Raw genomic sequence first — 20,305 nt, forward strand, 5'->3', positions numbered from 1 at the left:
ACCTGGCCCCGCCTCTCCTGCTGTGTGGTCCTGGGCAAATTCTGACCTCCCTAAACCTCAGTTTTCTCCTCATTAGAATGGAGTCATCAGATAAACTGAATCTCTAAGCTCCATGTGTGATCATAAATCCTACGGGCTGTTTCTCCTCAAGCCTCAAGCCCCAAGCCCCCTCTCCACCCATGCATGCCCTTTCCCCTTCACAATAGTACTGCATCTACTCACTGACCTTTCACCATGCCAGATATTGTCTCCATGACCCCATTGAGTCCTCCTAACATGCCCTACAAACTGTGCTGTTCTCACCATCATGTCTGTTTCACAGATGGAAAAACTGAGTCCCAGACGGGCTAAGTCAAGTGGCTTCAGGAATCACAGCCAGTGAATGTGAAGGTGGGTTCAACGCCCAACCCAAGCCTTCGGCCACCATGCTTCCCACCTCCAGCCAGACTAAACTAGGTTACGAGATGAATATTTATGAAGGGCCTACTATGTGCAGGCAACATTCCAGGCACTGGGGGCAAATCAGGGAACACAACAGTGTCACGGCCCTCATGGGGCTCACAGGCTAGAGGGGGAGATAGACAAACAAGTAAATAAGTAATGGTGGAATACAATGACAGGTACAGAGCAGGAGAGTAAGGGGAGAAAGGGAGGGAGAGTGGTCTCTTGGTGAGATGTTTAGAAACATGAAAGAGGAAGAGGTTGGGCAGAGACCAGACAGCAAAGGGAGACCAGAGCCGCTGACACTCAGGGCCGCCTGAGAATGAGCCCCAGGCCCTTCTGCACCCATGTCCCCTCTTTCCCAGAGGATCAGGATCAGGAGAGGCCCTTACCTGTGGGCAGCAGGGATCTGAGTGCCAGCAGTACCAGGAGCCAATGCTGGCCTCCAGGGGGGCCCTGCCATGGGCCAGCCATTCAAGGCATCAGGAAAGCGTGGGGGCCACTCCTTGTCCTTGGTGCAGCCTCCAAGCCAAGCCCACTGACATGACCAGTACCCCTACTCCGGGGCCCAGCGGCCAGGTGGCTGAGCTCCCGCAGGTATCATATGCCCAGCTGGCCTAATCCCTCTGAGTCTGGGTGGGGCTGGGAAGGGCCCCTTCATCTGTTCCCAGGCCCCGATTGGCTCCCTGGGCCCTTGGTTCAGCCTGTGTGGTTCCCAGGAAGACAGGGACCCATGGGCAAGGGAGGCAGGGGAAGGTCACAGGCTCACCTCCGGGGTCAGAAAAGGCTGCCCCAGGCAGTGACTCCCTGGTGCAGTCCCCATACCCAACGTCATGACTTTCAGGGGCCACAGGAACTTCTGCCTTTCAGCCTCCTCCTCCAATAACAAAATATTTTTTTTAATTATATCTTTCAACTGCTTTGGTATAAAGGTAAATGTCATTCGCAGTATCTTTTTCCCCCTTCTGATTTTTTTATGTTTATTTATTTTTGACAGAGAGAGAGAGAGAGAGAGAGAGAGAGAGAGAGACAGAGCATGAGTGGGGGAGGGGCAGAGAGAGGAGACACAGAATCTGAAGCAGGCTCCAGGCTCTGAGCTGTCAGCACAGAGCCTGACGCGGGGCTCGAACTCACGGACCGCGAGATCATGACCTGAGCCGAAGTCAGATGTTCAACTGACTGAGCCACCCAGGCGCCCCTCCCTTCTGATTTTACAAGATGAAAACATTTTTGTGAGCCATTGAAGGTATCGTGGGTCCCAGGCACTGTGGGTTCCAGCCCTAAAGAATGAGTCAGCTCTCATGAGCGATCCTATTAAATCTAGCATTTTCCAAACCTGTGTAACTGAAGACCCCGTTTTAAGAACAGAGAGGTTGAGTTACTTGCCAAAGTCACACAGCTGCTCTGAACGCAGGCTGCCAGAGAACGTGCACTTCATCGCAGTCCTGTGTCCTCCTTTCCTGCCAGAACAGAATAGAAGGTGTAGAGGGCCTGTGTTATCTCAGGCAGCTCGATCTTTTGTAAACCTCAGCCTCCCCACCAATAAAATGGGGATACTAGCAGGTACCCACCTCCTAGGGCTGCCGTGAAGCTCTGTCTGAAACGTGCAGACTAACTTGTGCTGCTAAGCCAGCCAGCGAGGGTCAGGGCTAGAATGGGCACAGGGATCAGAAAGTCTCCTGACAGCTGGGCTCTGCAGAATTCTCACCTGGAGCCTGATCAGGAAGGGCCAGTACACCGGGCAGAAGACTTGTATTTTGTTCCAAAGGCTCTGGACAGGTGCTGAGGACTTTTGAACAGAGCAGTAGCAGGGTGAGGTTGGGATTCTAGAAAAAGCCCCTTATGGTTTAATGAAGGAAGGTTTGGAAAAGGAAATCCAGTGAGGGGCTGCTGGAGTTAAGTCCGGGAAGTGTCATTTGAATCACAGTGCGGGGGACAGAGGGCAGGGAACAGAGCTAGGTGGGTGAGACAGAGAGGGCCTGGCGGGGGTGGGGGGGGTGATGGATGAGGTGGGCAGAGGGGAGGAGGAGGAGTTCAGGATGGGGGTTCTATTGGGTCAATGGCTGGTGGTATCCCCCTCCTGGGGGAGGAGACAGTGATTCATCGAAGCAGGAGGGCTGCAGAGGGGAACTTTAGATAGGGTGATCTGGGATGGCAGCTGAGGATATGATACATACAGAGAAAGATGCAAACGCATAAAATGCCTGGGGGAGAGCATTGCTGGGAGCAGGAAGTGCAAAGGCCCTGTGGTGGGAATGTGCCTGAGGCCAGTGTGGCTGCAGAACATGGAGTCAGAGGGAGATACACACGATGACGTGGTGGCATGGGAGCAAGATCTAAGGGGGACATGGCTCTGCCACATTGCTCATCTCAGCACCTAGCAATATACAATGTGGTTGCTGAGTGAATAAATACATGGAGGGATGCATGGAAATATTCAGTGAAAATGGAGTTGACATGGGGGGTGAGGGGGGTGGTGAGGGAGGACCACCCAGAGGAGGCACTTGATTCCTTTGGATTACAAATTGCCTACCAGTTTCCTTTTTTCAAATGCAGCCCCCTGGGGTTCGGGGCAACCAGTATCCCTCAACATGGGTAAGCTTTGTAGCCAAACCAGACCCAGACCCAGAGCCCAGAAGATCTTGGCTCCTGGGTCCTCCAGTTCCCTCTCCCCACCTGGGGAATGCAGGAACCCTGCCCAGAAGTGGCTTTAGTAACTGAGCTGCCCCATTGTCCTTAAGCTCCTTTGTCTCCTCCCATGTGACCAGGGAAATGCCGAGGAGGGCAGGGGAGGGGGTCTGACCCTGCTCAGCTCCTCAAGATATAAATGGATCCGGTCTGGGTCCAGCAGAACCGGGACCCCAGGGTCAGGCTAAGAGAGAACGGATTCTCCAGGTTTGGGTCTGTGTCCCCAGATGCTGATATGTTTGCCACACACACACGGGCCCCCAGGTAAGTCCAGTGGTTAAGAGTGAAGGTTCTGGAGGTAATGCCAGAGTTCAAATCCTGACTTGGCTCCTTGATACCTGTGTGACCTTGGGTGAGTTACTCAACTTCTCTGAGCCTGCCAATAAGGATGAGAAAGATAGCGCCTCATAGGGAAGCTATGTAAAACAGTTAGGACTGGCCTGTACATAGCAGGCCTGTTCTGTGAGTGTGTTTCAGTAAATATAAGCAGGAGTAAGTGAGAAACCTTGAACTCTGCCCTTCCTGCCCTTATTCCTAGGAATATAATTTGATTCTTATCGCACCAAGGGAAGGCAGGGCTTAGTGCGAGCTCATTTTGCACATAAGGAAACTGATGCTCAGAGCTCATAGGCACATGGCCAGTGAATGCTGGTGCCTCAGAGGGCCAGGCCGGGTGCCCAGAGAACTTGGTATATGACGCTCACTCTGGAGAGCTGCTCTAGTGACAGCAAAGTGGGGTGCAGTGTCCAGGGCCATGCTCAGGGCTGTGGACTGGGGCAGGAAGACCTGGGTTCCAATCCTGCTGTGTGACTTTGGGCAAGTCACTTAACCCCTCTGAGCCTCAATTTCCCATCTGCAAAGTAAAGATCATTCCTACCACACAAGTCAAGAGTTTGATGAACTAAGGTGCCCTATTTAGCCTAGAGCAATGGATCTCAATTGTGTGAGTTTGTGTGTGTGTGTGTGTGTGTGTGTCTGTGTGTGTGTGTGTGTGTGCACATGCATGTGCAATTCTGGGTAATTTCTGGAAACATCTGGCAATGTCTGGAGGGGATACCTGGCAGTGCCTGGAGACACTTCTGGTTGTCACAACTGGAGGAGCAGGTGTTACTGGCATCTCATGGGTACGGTAGCCATACCTTGAAAAATAAAAAGAAACAGATAAAATTAATTTTATCTTTAAGTCCTTGAGTTTTATTGAACTCGATGAAAAATATTACTGTTTCAACTATAATCAACATAAATTATTGAGATATTTTACTTTTTTTTCACACTCAGTTCTTCAAAATCCAGTGGTATTTTACATGTATAGGACACCTCAATTCCCATGCTAAGTTTTCATCAAAATTACTTGATCTGTATTTAAGCTTCATGAAATTTACAGCTAAAAAAGCAGATGCCGATACCCAACTTGTTTCCAAATGTACTTCGAGGTTTTCCAATCACTGAATTGAGAGTCTCGGTTTTCAAATTTAAGTTAAAATTAAACAAAATTATAAGTTCAGTTCTGCAGCCTAGTAGTCGCATTTCAAGGGTGCAGAGGCTGCACGCAGCTAGTCAGCTGAGCTCTGATCCACCCGGTGGAAGATTCTGGAAGCAGCAAATATGAAGACAGGTAGATCATAGTGGGCTAACCAGAATAATTTCCAGGGTGTGTTGTTAAAGAAACAACAAATGCTTAAAAATAAAATAATAATAATAATAAAAATAGAATTAAAAGGGGGAGAGGAAACCCACATGTTTGATAAGAATCCACTGGAATAAGGGGCATCTGGGTGGCTCAGTCAGTTAAGCGTCCGACTTCAGTTCAGGTCATGATCTCATGGTCCGTGGGTTCGAGCCCCACATTGGGCTCTGGGCTGACAGTTCAGAGCCTGGAGCCTGTTTCAGATTCTGTGTCTCCCTCTCTCTGACCCTCCCCCGTTCATGCTCTGTCTCTCTCTGTCTCAAAAATAAATAAATGTTAAAAAATTAAAATAAAAAAAAAGAATCCACTGGAATAAAACAAAGTGAACACCATCCACTGACCTTTATGTATATGTCTGTGAATAGAAAACATCCAGGAAGATCCACAACAAAGTGTTGTGGCCACCCCAGTACATGATGAAGGGAAGGCTTTCACTTCTTCCTAAACATGCCTCAGTATCGTCTGGATGTTTCTCAGCAAGCATGCACTACTTTGGTAAATTAATTCATCCTTTCAACAAATATTTATCAAACATCTGCTATGAGCTAGTGTTCTGGAGACAGCTCGTCCCAGCTCACAAGAGCGATTATCGAATTGTCAGTTTTGTGAGTGAAGATTTTAATTAATTTTGTATTATTATATTATTTTATTTTTGAGAGAGAGAAGGTGCAAGTGAGCAAGCTGCAGAGAGAGAGAGAGAGAGAGAGAGAGAGAGAGAGAGAGAGAGAGAGTCCCATGAGCGGCAGAGAGAGAAAGAGGGAGGGAGAGAGAGAAAAACCGTGCTCACCTAAAGCAGGGCTTGAACTCACAAACCGTGAGATCATGACCTGAGCCAAAGTCAGATGCTTAACCAACTGAGCCACCCAGGTGTCTTATTTTTTGATTTTTTGAGAGGGGGGTGGAGAGGCAGAATGAGAGAGAGAGGGAGAGAATCCTACGCAGGCTCCATGCCCACTGCAGAGCCCAACGCTGGGCATGATCCCACCACGGTGAGATCATGACCTGAGCTGAAAGCAAGAGTTGGATGCTTCACCAACGGAGCCACACAGGTGTCCCTGTGAGTGAAGTTTTTAAATATAGACATCATTAAAAAATAAATTATATAGGGGCGCCTGGGTGGCACAGTCGGTTAAGCGTCCGACTTCAGCTCAGGTCACGATCTCACACTCTGTGAGTTCGAGACCCGCGTCGGGCTCTGGGCTGATGGCTCAAAGCCTGGAGCCTGCTTCCAGTTCTGTGTCTCCCTCTCTCTCTGCCCCTCCCCTGTTCATGCTCTGTCTCTCTCTGTCTCAAAAATAAATAAACGTTAAAAAAAATTAAAAAAAATAAATTATATAAACTTATAATGAAATATAGTCTGTTAAAAACAAAAGTAATAGGGGCGCCTGGGTGGCGCAGTCGGTTAAGCGTCCGACTTCAGCCAGGTCACGATCTCGCGGTCCATGAGTTCGAGCCCCACGTCGGGCTCTGGGCTGATGGCTCAGAGCCTGGAGACTTTCCGATTCTGTGTCTCCCTCTCTCTCTGCCCCTCTCCCGTTCATGCTCTGTCTCTCTCTGTCCCAAAAATAAATAAATGTTAAAAAAAAATTTTTTTTTAAAAAACACGAAAGTAATAAATACTCAAAACTCATCACTTCCCACATTTTGCCACTGTATGTTGTTACCACATGTTGCTGTTATATGACCCTGATGTTATGTCTATATTGGACCTTTATGGTGTGAATTCCATGCTCCTGCATAGCCACTTCCACCCCCACATTCAGTGGTGTCACAATGGTCATGCGAAATCAGCCAGGGACGGTAATATTTAAACCACGGGAACTAGAAATCAGGATCCCTCCCCAATGCCCCAAGAACTAGCTGTTAAGCCTTTACCAGCACCCCTGGCCTGGGTCCAGCTCTCCCTGCTGGTGTTACAGGAGGAAGCAAGACAGCGTTCCTGTCCTCCTGAGGCTTACACTTTGCAGAGAGCAAAACCAACAAGAACCTACGCACCTATGTTCTTTGCAGGTTTAAAGCTAAGTTAACATATTTAGAAATTTCTAAGTCACCTGTCTTGTAGACTCTATTGGCATTTTTACCAGCTTCCCAGACAAAGCCAGTGCCATTTCTGGCCTCCGCGTGCACCGTCGCCCGAAATGCCCTTTCTGTGTGCCCACCCCTCCCATTTCAGCTGGCTAACCCAGCTCAGGGGACAATCTTTCCAGAAAGCCTTCTCTGCCTCCTCTCCCCCGCGACCCCCCACCGCATTCAGGCTGGGCTGAGGGACCCCTACTGCACAGGCCATGGGCACCGCTCCCAACAGGGCCCTGTTTATCCCTAGCACGTTCTCTGGGACCTCATGGGTGCTCTGTAAAGGAATGAATGAGGCCTGTCTCACACACCACACTTTTCATTTGCTCAGGCCCAGACAGACATTACCAATTAGTCTTGCTGGATTTTATTCCCACAAGAGGAGAAAATTCATTAACCACATGGTGTTTGCTGGAGACTTTAGGCTCCCAAGGCTTTTGAGGAAGGGGGTCTGCTCTAGAATCTTCGCCCTCATCCCCAAAGCCCACAAACCACAACCTCCTGCTGCCCTTAAGGTGTCCCCTAACTTCCTGCTTCCAGGCATCTGTTAGATTCGCCACTGGTCTCCGTGGAAATCAGCCTGAGGCCAAATAAGGGAATAGCCACAGATTTTCTGAATCGCCCTCCCCAAACCTGTGCATCTTTTTTTATTTCAAAAAAAATTTTTTTTCAACGTTTATTTATTTTTGGGACAGAGAGAGACAGAGCATGAACGGGGGAGGGGCAGAGAGAGAGGGAGACACAGAATCGGAAACAGGCTCCAGGCTCTGAGCCATCAGCCCAGAGCCCGACGCGGGGCTCGAACTCACGGACCGCGAGATCATGACCTGGCTGAAGTCGGATGCTTAACCGACTGCGCCACCCAGGAGCCCCATAAGGACATAAGCAGCAACATGTACCCCTAGAAAACTGACAGAGGGGGTTCATCAGTAATAATAACGATAATTGAGTACTTTTGGTCGCCATATGCTGCCCTAAACCCTCCACATGCCTTGTCGTGTTTAATCATCTAATACTCCAACGAGGCAGAAAAGATTATCACCATTTCCCCATTTTATAGAGGGAAAACCAAAGCATACAGAGGTAAGGACTTTGCCCAAGGTGACCCGGCTAGCAAGGAGCAGTTCTGGGATTTTAGTTCAGGCAGCTGAAGCCCAGAGTCTGCCCTGAACCACTGAAATGTCACAAGTTCTACGGACGTGCATTTCTCCAGGGAGGAGGCTCCTGGCTGCCGCTGTCTGATTCTCAGTAGGGTCTGGGACACTCTCCGCAACCCCCCCCCCCCACTGTCCCACTGTCCTTCCCTCCCAAAGCCTGGGGAGGGGGCTGCACACCTTACTGCTGATCAGCTAAGCAGCACCATGCACGTTGTGTCTAGGAAACCCCACTCTGTTCTAAAGGAAAAGCTTCTTCCCTTTCCTGCACCTTCTGTCCCTGGAGGACATTCCTTAGGTTTGCCAAAACCTTTTCCTTTTTCTTTTTAATTAATTTATTTAAGGGGTGGGTGTCTGGGGGGCTGTCAGGTAAGCGTCCGACTTCAGCTCAGGTCATGATCTCATGGTTCGTGTGTTCAAGCCTCGCATCAGGCTCTGTGCTGACAGCTCAGGGCCTTGAGCCTGCTTTGGATTCTGTGTCTCCCTCTCTCTCTGCCCCTCCCCTGCTCATGCTCTGTCTCTCAAAAATAAATAAACGTTAAAAATTTGTTTAAAATTTATTTAAATTCAAGTTAGTTAACATACAGTGATTCATCGCTTACATAGGACACCCAGGGCTCATCCCAACAAGCGCCCTCCTAATGCCCATCACCCATTTAGCCCATCCCCCCACCCACCTCCCCTCCAGCAACGCTCAGTTTGTTCTCTAACCCTCTCCTGATAGTTGAAACCTATTCATGGACTTTCAGGAAGCCTCAGCCCCTTCCCTGACCCCAAGGTAGCAAGTGAAAGCCTGTCAACGGTGAATACTGACTGTTCTTTAGGTCTGTGGGGCACTGGGGACAGAAACCAGCAGGACAGACTGTGGGATCCCTCCCTCAATGACGTCAGGCTTACCAGGGAAATCTGATCTCATTCAACTTGTTCAACAAATCCAGTGTTAACGACACCTGAGACCTGCATTCTGCTGGGGAGGGGGTTTCCATAGGGAAGGAGGCCTTTACAGCTCAGGCTTTGAAGAGGGTGGGGGCGGGGGAGTGGTGAGCTGTTTCCAACTCCCTTCGGGGAGCTCGGGTCAGGGAGGGGGCATGGTACCAGATTCACTTTCTAAAGCATAGGTCTTCCAGCTTTCACTCCACCCCCACCCAGCTGGCTCTGACCCCAGGGTGGAACCTCCACTGACCCATTATTTAACTGTGTTAACATGGTCCAATCTCTATACGCAGTGATTCCTAGAACAGGCCAGCCTGCTGTCACCCCAGGGCCTTTGAGCTGGCTGTCCCTGTGCCCATCCAAATGGACCCACCCTTCACCTTTGCAATGAGTAATTGAATGCCACCTTCTCAGTGAGGCCTTCCCTAACTACTTAGTTTCAACTAGAGTCCTGTGGGGGCACCTGGGTGGTTCAGTCGGTTTAGCTTCTGTCAGACTTCAGCTCAGGTCATGACCTCATGCTTTGGTTCATGAGTTTGAGTCCTGAAGCAGGTTCTGTGCTCACAGCTCAGAACCTGGAGCCTGCTCCTGATTCTGTGTCTCCCTCTCTCTCTGTGTCCCTCCCCCACTCACACTCCCTCTCTCTTCCCAAAATAAATAAACATTAAAAAAAGTTTTTTGGGGGGCACCTGGGTGGCTCAGTGTTTGAGCATCCGACTTTGGCTCAGGTCACAATCTCATGGTCCGTGAGTTCGAGCCCCACATTGGGCCCTGTGCTGACAGCTCAGAGCCTGGAGCCTGCTTCGGATTCTGTGTCTCCTTCTCTCTCTGACCCTCCCCTGCTTACTCTCTGTCTCTCTCTCTCTCTCTCTCAAAAATAAATGAACATTAAAAAATTTTTTTTAAAGAAAAAAATGTTTTGTAACTCTATGAGCTGACAGATGTTAACTAGACTGATCGTAGGGATCATTTTGCAATATCTACAAACATTGTAACATGTGGTACACCTGAAACTGATATAATGTTGTAAGTCAATTATATCTCAATAGAAAAAATAATGAAAAACCCTCCAATCCTGTCTGTGTGAAACTCGTACACGAAAGCTGGTAGCAGCATTATTCATAACAGCCAAAAAGTGGAAACAACTGATGAATGCATAAACAAAATGTGGTGTCTCTACCCATACATCCAATATGAGGGAATATTACTTGGCCACCTAAAGGAATAAAGTATTGATCTATGCTCCGACACTGATGAGCCTTGAAAACTACGCTTGGTGACAGGAGCCAGTCACATAGACCACACACTCTACATTCCGGTATGCAAAATGTCCAGAATCAGCAAAGCTGTCGAGACGAAAAATAGATTAGTGGTTGTTTAGGGCTGGGGGTTAAGGAGTAGGGGTGAAATGGGGTATGAGGACTGCGATTAAGTATGATGGTTCTTTTGGGGTGATGAAAATGTTAAAAAAATGTTTAATGTTTATATATCTTTGAGAGAAGAGAGCGGGGGAGGGGCGGGGGGGGCAGAAGATGGAAAGTGAGCTGAGCTGTCAGCACAGAGCCTGACGCGGAGCTGGAAATCACGAACCGCGAGATCATGACCTGAGCTGGAGTCAGACGCTTAACCAAGCCACCCAGGCGCCCCCCACCCACCTTTTTTAAAAAAAAAAAAATTTTTTTAATGTTTTAAAATTGATTGTGAACCTTGAAAACCACTGAATTACATACTTTGTTTTTTTCATTTTCACCATTGAAATGGGTAAATGTATGATATATGAATTATATCTCAATAAAGCTGTTAAAAAGAAAACTATAATATACCCTTCCACCCTTACCCATATTCTGTTCTTCAAATAAATGTGATCTCCCATCTTTCTTGATGTGCTTATTAATTCTATTCATGGACTCTGACACTAGAATACTAGCTCCTGAAGGGCAGAGATTGGCAGGCCACCAGTTAATCCCTTGTATCCCCAGGCCTGAGACTTGCTAGGGACGTCACAGGCACCCAAGGGATATCTGCGAAGAGAATGTTGAGCGTCCTAAACCTTCCAACTGTTCTGTCAATATTGTCTCTCTGCCTACCCCTTGGCCTTCTTCTCTAATCCCGCCTTGATCCTGCCCCTCAGGTGAAGTAGACCTACATCCCACCTGTCCCAAGTCTGCCTTTGAACTTGGGACTCCATACACACATGCTGTGTTTCTTGTTTTATTTTTGATCACAGTTGCGGTACCTTTCTCTCTCTCTCTCCCCCCACCACCTCTGTCTTTCTCCCTCTGCCTCAGAAAGAACAAAGGCCTGTGGACCTTCCCCCTCCCTTTAGGGCCCCAGACAGCCTCACTCCTGGGTGGGGTGGGAAAAGGGAGCAGAGATTCAGTGAGTCCTGGGGGGGTGGGATGGATGGGGAATTTGAAACAACTAAGGCCACTCTCCTAATGCGCCCTGACTTGGGATGCCTTCAGGAAGCCGCGGGTTTGTGGCTTCCCTGTGGTGACGGGGCTGAGGTGGGGTCAGGAACCAGGATTAGCAGGAGGTCTGTGCCTGGTACAGAGAGGCTCCCTGTAAAATTCAGTTCTTGCCCAGGTGGGAGGATGAGGCATCCCAGCTGGGTGTCTCTGCTGCCCCCGTGTGTCTTACATTGGAACTGCATGACTTCAGTGTCCAGACGGGGGCAACACCCACCTTTGAGAAGTTCATCAACATCCCATGAACTGGACTGTGGGCAGATCGCCTGGAAAGGCAGCAGCTGGGAGGACGTTGGTGTGTCAGGCAGCCTCTAAGATGGCTAGGGTCCCAAAGACTCCTGCCCCGTGGCATTCACGCCTGTGTAATACCCTCTCCTCAAACGTGGGCTGGACGCGCAACTTACTTCCAACACATGCAATACAGCAAAAATGAGAAGAAGTCATTCTACATTAGGTTATAGAGACTGCGACTTCCATCTTGTTCGTATTGTACTCCTTCTTACTCATCCTCCCTCATCCTTGCTCCCTCCACCCCTCCCTCTCTCCTTCCCTATTGCTTCTCCCTGCTGCTCCCTCCCTCTTTCTTCCACTCTTTCTCTGTCTCTCCCTCCTTCCCTCTCCCCTTCCCTCGGTTTCTCTCTCCTTCTCTGTCTCTCTGCCTGTCTCTCTCTCGCTCTCAGTCTCTTTCTGTCTCCCTTTCAGTCTCTCCCTCTCTGTTTCTCTCTCTCTCTCTCACTCCACTATGGAGAGATCCAAATGTCCAGGAACTGCTGTCTTTGATCAGTGAGGAATGGAGATCCACTCAGAGTGACGGTGGAACCAGATCCCCTGATCCAGTCAAGACAGGACAGGACCACAGTCCCCACTGACATTGTGGCTACTGCCCTATCAGAGACCCTGAGCCAAGTCCCTGAGCTAAGCCACTCCCAATTTCCTGACCCACAGAAATCACAGGATAATAACTGTTGGTTGTTTGAAGCCAAGTTATGTGATGCTTGTAGGATTTTGTTCCTGAAAATCTAATTTGTTTAGACAAATCTAGATACATTTTTAAAACATAAACATCTCCTTAAAACTAAATACGAACTTGTTCCTGACTTTGTGTGTCCAGTTCCCCTCTTCTGACACACTATTCCCACCTTCTTCATAGGAATACATTCTTCTTGGCCTGATTCAGGTCTAAGCTCAGAAGTCATCTTCACAGAGACAGAATGCCCTCAGAAATGCCCATATTAAAATACCCCCCTCATCTGTCTCTGTCACATACCCTCCATTATACCTCTGAAGTCCTTCTCACCATTGGCAATTATCTGGCAAATTGATTATTTCTTTGTTTATTGTTTTCTCTGCTGAAATGGGAATGGTTGCTTTGTTTTCTAGTGTTTAATTTTATTTAAAAAATCATTTCGGTAGAATTAACTTTTTTTCCAGTGCACGGTTCTTGGAATTCATCCCATGTATAGATTTGTGGGGTCTGGGGAAATAGAACACTATTTAAAGTTTTTCATACCTTCAAAGCCATTGCTCTGATATCAGGATACAGAACAGTTCCACTCCTCAAAAATCTCCTTTGTACTAAACCTTGCAGTCATAGGAAATGGCTTTTTTTTTTTCTGTCTTGCTTACTGCTCTATTGCCTGTGCTTAGAATAACAGCTGGTACAAAGGCCACTTGGTAAATATTTGTTGAATGAATTAATTAAACACATGTTGATGCCAGGAAATGTTGGAAGTTGATATTGTCAGGACTACCAGGATAAATCTCTCCTGGAGGTGAGGCCTTAACTGTTTAACATAAAACAAGACAGAGGTAGTTTGGCTGACAGAACCTTAAGACGTTTTTATTGGCACCAGGCATTCCCCTTTGCATCCGTTCTCCCAACCATCACTGTAACCACTTGCATGCATATGGCAGGAGGAGGGAGGGGATCTACAAGGAGAGAGAGCTGTGGTTCAGCCATCACCTAGTTTTTGGTTATTCCAGAAAATCCCTGACCAGAATGATGGGTTGCCCAATGCAAACTCCAATATCCTTAAGTTCTGAGTTTTCTTCACCACAGTATTCCCTTTCAGAAAGCATCATCTTTCCAGCCTACAACAGGGCCAGGTCTGGTGGTCTGTTTGTTCAACAGAGAAAGTCTAATGTAATTCTCTTGGAAGGAAAGTAACGTAAGCAAACTAGATGTGTGATCATTCAAAGTCATTCCACTTAAGATAACGTCAGCTCTTTAGCACCACTTGAAAAATGTTGGGCCCATTCACCGCTCAGTCAGCCCAGAAATAGAGCCCAAAGTCACTGCTCGTTCCATTTTTGTTGTAATCTCCGTATAAAGACAAGAACTACTTCACAATAGACGTAAATGAGACATATTGCTTTCATAGGGGCTATAGAATGGGGAAATGAGATAGTGCAAAGGAACATGATAACGAGATACAAGGAAAACTAGAAACCTAGCTCTCACTTCTGTTGTAAGCAGTGTTACCACTCATATGCATTCCGCAGGCATATATATGGTGATGGAGATATGCCTTAGCTTCCTTCTGGCTTAGACATTCATGATTCAATTGATTGGCATTTTTCTCTTTGAAAGACTTATACCATTCCTCATCTCCTTAATGCATGGTCTGAATTTTTTCCCTTGTGACTTGTACAACTTTTATCTGGCTCATGCCATCTTTTTCCTCCAGAAGACAGAATAGGAGTGAAGGGCGGGGGGGGGGGGGGAGGGTCATGATTCATTCACATGCTCCCTGACTTTGGTCCCTGGAAGTCAATTAACTGCCTGGTTCTCTGAAAAAAGCAAAACTCTTGAGTTGGTCCCAAAGTCCTCGATCTGGCATGGCCCAAGTCATTCACCGTAACTGGTTTTTCACTTCAAAAATGTATCTTTCTCTCTCTTTCTCTTGCTCTCTGATCTTTTCACATACTGGGTTTTTTTTTTTCCTTTTTCTGATACTCTTTCTCCTCATATTTTCCTGAAAAACATCATCTTATCCTTTGAGGTGCAGAATCATCTCTCCTAGGAAACCTTCCCTGATTCCCCCTTCCAGACTCTGTTGGGTGTTCCTACTCTGTCCTATCCTTGCCCTCGTGTGCGTATTTCATTCTATTATAGTTAGTGCCCAGTATCTTCTCCTACATGCAACTATAAACTCCACCACTCCATGGCCAGCACCTACATCAAGTCCAGAATACAAACTTAAATATCTGTGGAGAGCTAACTTGATTTTGAATCAGGACAAATCCAATCTGGTAGGGCTAGACTGATCTTCCTGGGAAGGCAACATCAGACATATCCAAAAGGACTCTTACTGGTCCCAGTAATTGAGAACATAGTAATAGGGCCATCTTGAGATTTCCTTTTAAAGTTCTGCAATTCAAAATCCAAAGTGGCTGTTCTCCCAAACTGTGCAATTCCATACTTGTGCCCAAGACCCTAGATGTTGAGATCCTACTTCCTGGAAGTTTCCAGGTGTCCTTGTGGTCAGGAAGATGAAGTGATCTTTCTGTTGACAAGCTTCCTCAGGGCCCCCTTCAGATCTCTGTTCCTCAAGCTATAGATAAAGGGGTTCAGCATGGGGGTGACTGTAGTGTACATCACAGCAGAGGCTTTCTCCTTCACAGCTGTGCGGACAGAGGAGGGACACAGATAGACCCCAATGGTGGTCCCATAGAAGAGAGCAACCACAGAGAGGTGGGAGCTGCAGGTGGAAAAGGCTTTCTTCCTGCCCCCTGCAGAAGGGACTTTCATGATGGCCACAATGATGCGAGCATAGGAGGCCAGGATGCAGATAAAAGGTGTGGCTATCACCAGCCCAGCCACAATGAGCACAAAGATCTTGTTCACAGACGTGTCAGTGCAAGAAAGCCTGAGAAGGGGAGTGAGGTCACAGAAGTAGTGAGGTAGCTCATTGTTCCCACAGAAAACCAGACGAGCCATCAGGAGGATATGAGTGAGGGAGATGAAGCAGGAAAACACCCATGGGCCACCTGCCAGCAGGCCACAGAGGCGTGGGCTCATGATGGCAGTATAGTGTAAGGGGTGACATATAGCCACAAACCTGTCATAAGCCATCACGGCAATCAGGACACTGTCCATGATGCCAAAGAAATGGAAAAAGTACATCTGGGTCAGGCAGCAGGCATAGGAGATTGACTTGCTCCTGATTTGGATGTTCACCAGCATCTTGGGGACTGTGTTGGTGGCCAGGCAGAAATCAACCAAAGACAGGTTAGCTAAGAAGAAGTACATGGGGGTGTGGAGGTGGGAGTCTGAGCTGATGGCCAGGATGATGAGCAGGTTCCCCAGTACTGTGACCACATACATGCAGAGGAACAGAGCAAAGAGAAGGGTCTCCTGCTCTGGAGTTTCTGAAAGCCCCAGGAGGATGAATTCTAATGCGCTGGTTTGGTTCCTTGGTTCCATGGGTATCATTTCTCTGGAGGTGTTGAAAGGGGAAGTTACATGCATACTACAGAAATGATTCTGGAAGATCACGTGAGATTACAACCAATTTCCCATCCAGACTACGTATAACATGTTACATCTTGAACTGTTGATGAAGAGTTTACGGCAACTCATATGTCAAGGTTTGGTAGTAGGACCCTCCCAAGGATATTCCCATTTCAGAGAAAGATTAAGAGTATACCATACATGAAAACTTACTGAAAAAACTACTAAGGGATTTACTTCAGGATAAAACAAATTGAATGAAAAATAAGCAATATCCAGGAAGCAATGAACAGCCAAGCAATTTGTTTATATGCAGAAAAAATAAAATGTTGAATTTTAAGATAATAATAAGGGATGCCTGGGTGGCTCAGTCAGTTAAGCGTCCAACCTCAGCTCAGGTCATGATCTCGTGGTTTGTGGGTTCGAGCCCCGTGTCAGGCTCTGTGCTGACAGCTCAGAACCTGGAGCCTGTTTCAGATTCTGTGTGTGTGTGTGTGTCTCTCTCTGCCCCTCTCCTGCTTGTGCTCTGTCTCTCTCTCTCAAAAATAAATAAATAAACTTAAAAATATTTAAAATCATAATAAGAGGAAGGAGGAGGAGGAGGAGGAGGAGGAGGAGGAGGAGGAAGAGAAGAAAAAAGGAAGAAGAAAATGTATGAAAAAGATGGAGTAAGATATTAGGTAACGATTATATATACTCAAGAGGAGGAATTAAAATAACAGTTGAAAGGTTCTTGTATTGAGTTGCAGGAAAAGAGAAATATTGAGTATTTTGGACTTTCTACATGATTTAAGTTTAGGTGTAACCACTAAAATAATGGATACAGTATTTATAATTTGTAAGTTATAGTAGGGACACAACAGAATTGAAGAGATTTTGATCAAACTACTTTAAGTCAGGAAAGGAAATATAAAGAAGTGAAAAAAAATCACAAAATATATAAGTAATTACAAGTGTTAAATGACTGTGTGTGTGTGTGTGTGTGTGCATAAAATCCTGAGTGCTTTTTAAAAAAAAATTCAAGTCAGTTAACGTACAGTATAGTGTTGGTTTCAGGAGTAGAACCTAGTGATTCATCACTTATGTATAACAGCCAGTGCTCATCCCAACAAGTACCTTCCTTAATGCCCATCACCCACTTAGCCCATCCCCCTCAAACTCCCCTTCAGCAACCCTGAGTTCATTCTCTATATTCAAGAAGCTCCTATGGTTTGCCTCCCTCTGTTTTTATCTTTGTTTATTTTTCATTCCCTTCCCCTATGTTCATCTGTTTGGTTTTTTAAACTCACATACATCATATGATATTTGTCTTTCTCTGACTGACTTATTTCACTTAGCATAATACATTCAAGTTCTAGCCACATTGTTGCAAATGGCAAGATTTCATTCTTTTTGATCACCGAGTAATAGTCCATTGTATATGTATGCCACTGTGTATATATATCTTCTTTATCCATTCATCAGTCAATGCATAAATGTTTAAATGGCTTTAACTAATCTTTAAAAACAGAAAATCTCAAATTGGACAAAGGAACAAAATTCTATTATCTCATGTGTACAAGAGATATACCTAAACTGTAATGACACAGAAAGGTTGGCTATAAAGGAATAATACAAGTATATGAAGAAATACTAACCCAAATGAAGACCAGTAGTTTACTGATAAGATGTACTTAAGGCAAAGACATTAAAAGAGATAAAGAAAGTCATTATATAATAATAAAAGGAACAATTCACCAGAAAAGGAAAAAAAAAAAAAAAACAAATAACTCCTAATATACACTTAATAGCATAGACTTACAATATATAAAGAAAAAAGCTAACAGAAATGTAAGGAAAAAATGATAAATCATATCATATTAAGATATTTTGTCATATCTTTTTTAGTAATTGATAGACTAGGGGGGTAAAATTTTGGTAAGGGTATAGAAAATTTGAACAATGCAATTAACCAGCTTGATTTGAGCACTACATTAAATTATTAGAGAATCCACATTTTCAAGGACATATATCTGTAAAAACTAGGCCATAAAGCAAATCTTAATAGCAGAGAATACATATGAAACAGAGCCTGTTCAATTATCATAATGTAATAAAGTTAGAAATCACTAATAAAAGATAATCAACTTCTTCCTACATGTTTGGAAATATTAAAAGCACATTTTAAAATAATGTATGCATCAAAGAAGACATCACCATTGAAACCAGTAATATTTATAGTTTTTTTTAAAAAACCTAACTATCTACACCCATATAAATATAGATACACACAATGGAATATTACACAGCCTTTTAAAAGGATGAGATCTTGGGGCGCCTGGGTGGCGCAGTCGGTTAAGCTTCCGACTTCAGCCAGGTCACGATCTCGCGGTCCGTGAGTTCGAGCCCCGCGTCAGGCTCTGGGATGATGGCTCCGAGCCTGGAGCCTGTTTCCGATTCTGTGTCTCCCTCTCTCTCTGCCCCTCCCCTGTTCATGCTCTGTCTCTCTCTGTCCCAAAAATAAATAAACGTTGAAAAAATTTTTTAAAAATAAATAAAAGGATGAGATCTTGCCATTTGCAACAATATGGGCAGACCTAGGGTGTATCATGCTAAGTGAAATAAGTCAAACAAAGACAAATGCCATATGATTTCAGTCATGTGTGAAATCTTAAAAAAGACAAATGAACAGGGGCGCCTGGGTGGTTCAGTCAGTTGAGTGTCCGACTTTGGCTCAGGACCTCACAGTTCGTGGGTTCAAACCCCACATCGGGCTCTGTGCTGACAGCTCAGACCCTTGGAGCCTGCTTTGGATTCTGTGTCTCCTTCTAGCTCTCTCTGCCCCTCTCACACTCTGTCTCTCTCTCTCTCTCTCTCAAAAATAAATAAATGTAATTTTTAAAAATTAAAAAAAGACATATGAACAAACAAAAAGCAAAATCAGAACTCTAAACACAGAGAACAAACTGATGGTTGCCAGAGGGAAGGGTGGGGGGAATCAGCAAAATGGGTGAATGGGAGCAGGAGATACTAGCTTCCAGTTATGGAATGAATTAAATCACAGGAAGAAAAGGCACAGCATAGGGAATACAGTCAATGATGTAACAGCATCGTATGGTGACAGATGGTGGCTACACCAGTGGTGAGAATAACATAATGTCTAGAGAAGTTGAATCCCTATGTTGTGTACCTGACACTAACATAACACTGTGTATCAACTATACTAAAAAAAACCTACCTCATCAAAGGAGATGCAGCTAAACAAGTACATAGAGGTAAATTCATGTTCTTAAAAGCATAATGTAGAAAAGAAAGCTTGAAGCTTTAAAACTATTGAAAGTCATAAGAGAAGACTTATACACCTGGACAGATTACATGATCATATGTGCTCAGTTCATAATCCTGTATCCCTTTAATGACCATTTTCTGGGTGATGTCAGAATGGTTTTCTATCCCCCACAAAGAACACCAAGTCTGACAATTACCCATCAACGAAAGTATGTGTGTACGAGTTCGGGGTCCAGCGGGGAAGTTCCAGCACACAACTGGAGCAAAATCAACCTGAGGTTTGGCACTTTGAAGGGGGTAAGAAGGACAGCTTCACTTCAGCAACATCACACATCCCTCAAGGCAGCACAGCTCAGTGCCAAGGAAATACCCTCAGCCCTTGATTTTTCCCATGGGAGAAAGTGAGTGTGTGAGTGAATGTCTGAGCACCCCCAGGTGTACAGGATGCTGACAAAGGGACCCACCTTTTTCTCACCCCATACAGAACACTGAGGTGAGCTTCATGACTGAGGGAAGGGAGAGGCTGGGAGCAGAGCAGGGAGGGCTTGGAATGCATTGAAGGGACACAGATCCTGCTAATGATTCCACAGATTCCATCAGGAAGCCAGCCCACACACCGCTGGGAATGCCTCTCACCTGTTGACCCTCCCAAGTCTCCAGCAGGTACTCCCAGTGCTATGTGTGCCTCACCCAGGAACACCAACCAAGCCATGGCTCCTCCCTGTGCATGTATGCCTCCAAGGGCAGCAAGTGTGGGCACCTGCAGAGGGCTAGTGGGCAAGTGTAGAAAACCAGTCCAACTCTGAGGAACTGAGAGAGAGCACACAAACTTGGGCATTTCAGGGCACCGCTCTAAGGAAAATAAAATGAAGGCTGTCAGCCCCTGGCCTGGCTTTTCAGAATCAAGAAAGGCAAACAATCTTAAGAATGTCCCCTCCACCCAGTGTAGGAAACAAGAAGTGTGAAGCAGGTGTATTTATTGAAAAGGTCTAAGAATCCGTTGAAGAGCCTAAGAATCCCTGGGAGGGTTAAAAGAGAGATTTTTCTCCCAAAGCCAGTCTTTAAAGAATGGAGGAGGTAACTGCTTCTTCAGATGTGAAAAGCATCAATGCATGATTTCAGGGAACATTAAAAATCAACA

At 46.0% G+C, this 20,305-nt stretch overlaps 1 protein-coding gene across 1 annotated transcript; it reads right to left on the reverse strand.

The window, feature by feature from the left end:
* Positions 1-14,605: 14,605 nt before the first annotated feature.
* LOC101082294 (olfactory receptor 24) lies at positions 14,606-15,903 on the reverse strand. The gene has a single exon (XM_011288866.4). It carries the CDS (start codon positions 15,877-15,879, stop codon positions 14,929-14,931), a length of 951 nt encoding a protein of 316 aa, XP_011287168.4. The 5' UTR covers positions 15,880-15,903; the 3' UTR covers positions 14,606-14,928.
* Between the last annotated feature and the right edge of the window lie 4,402 nt (positions 15,904-20,305).

Source organism: Felis catus, chromosome A2, assembly GCF_018350175.1.
Source record: "Felis catus isolate Fca126 chromosome A2, F.catus_Fca126_mat1.0, whole genome shotgun sequence".
NCBI lineage: Eukaryota > Metazoa > Chordata > Mammalia > Carnivora > Felidae > Felis > Felis catus.

Coding starts and splice junctions, on each gene's coding strand:
- LOC101082294 (XM_011288866.4), bottom strand. CDS start 15,879: ATGATACCCATGGAACCAAGGAACCAAACCAGCGCATTAGAATTCATC.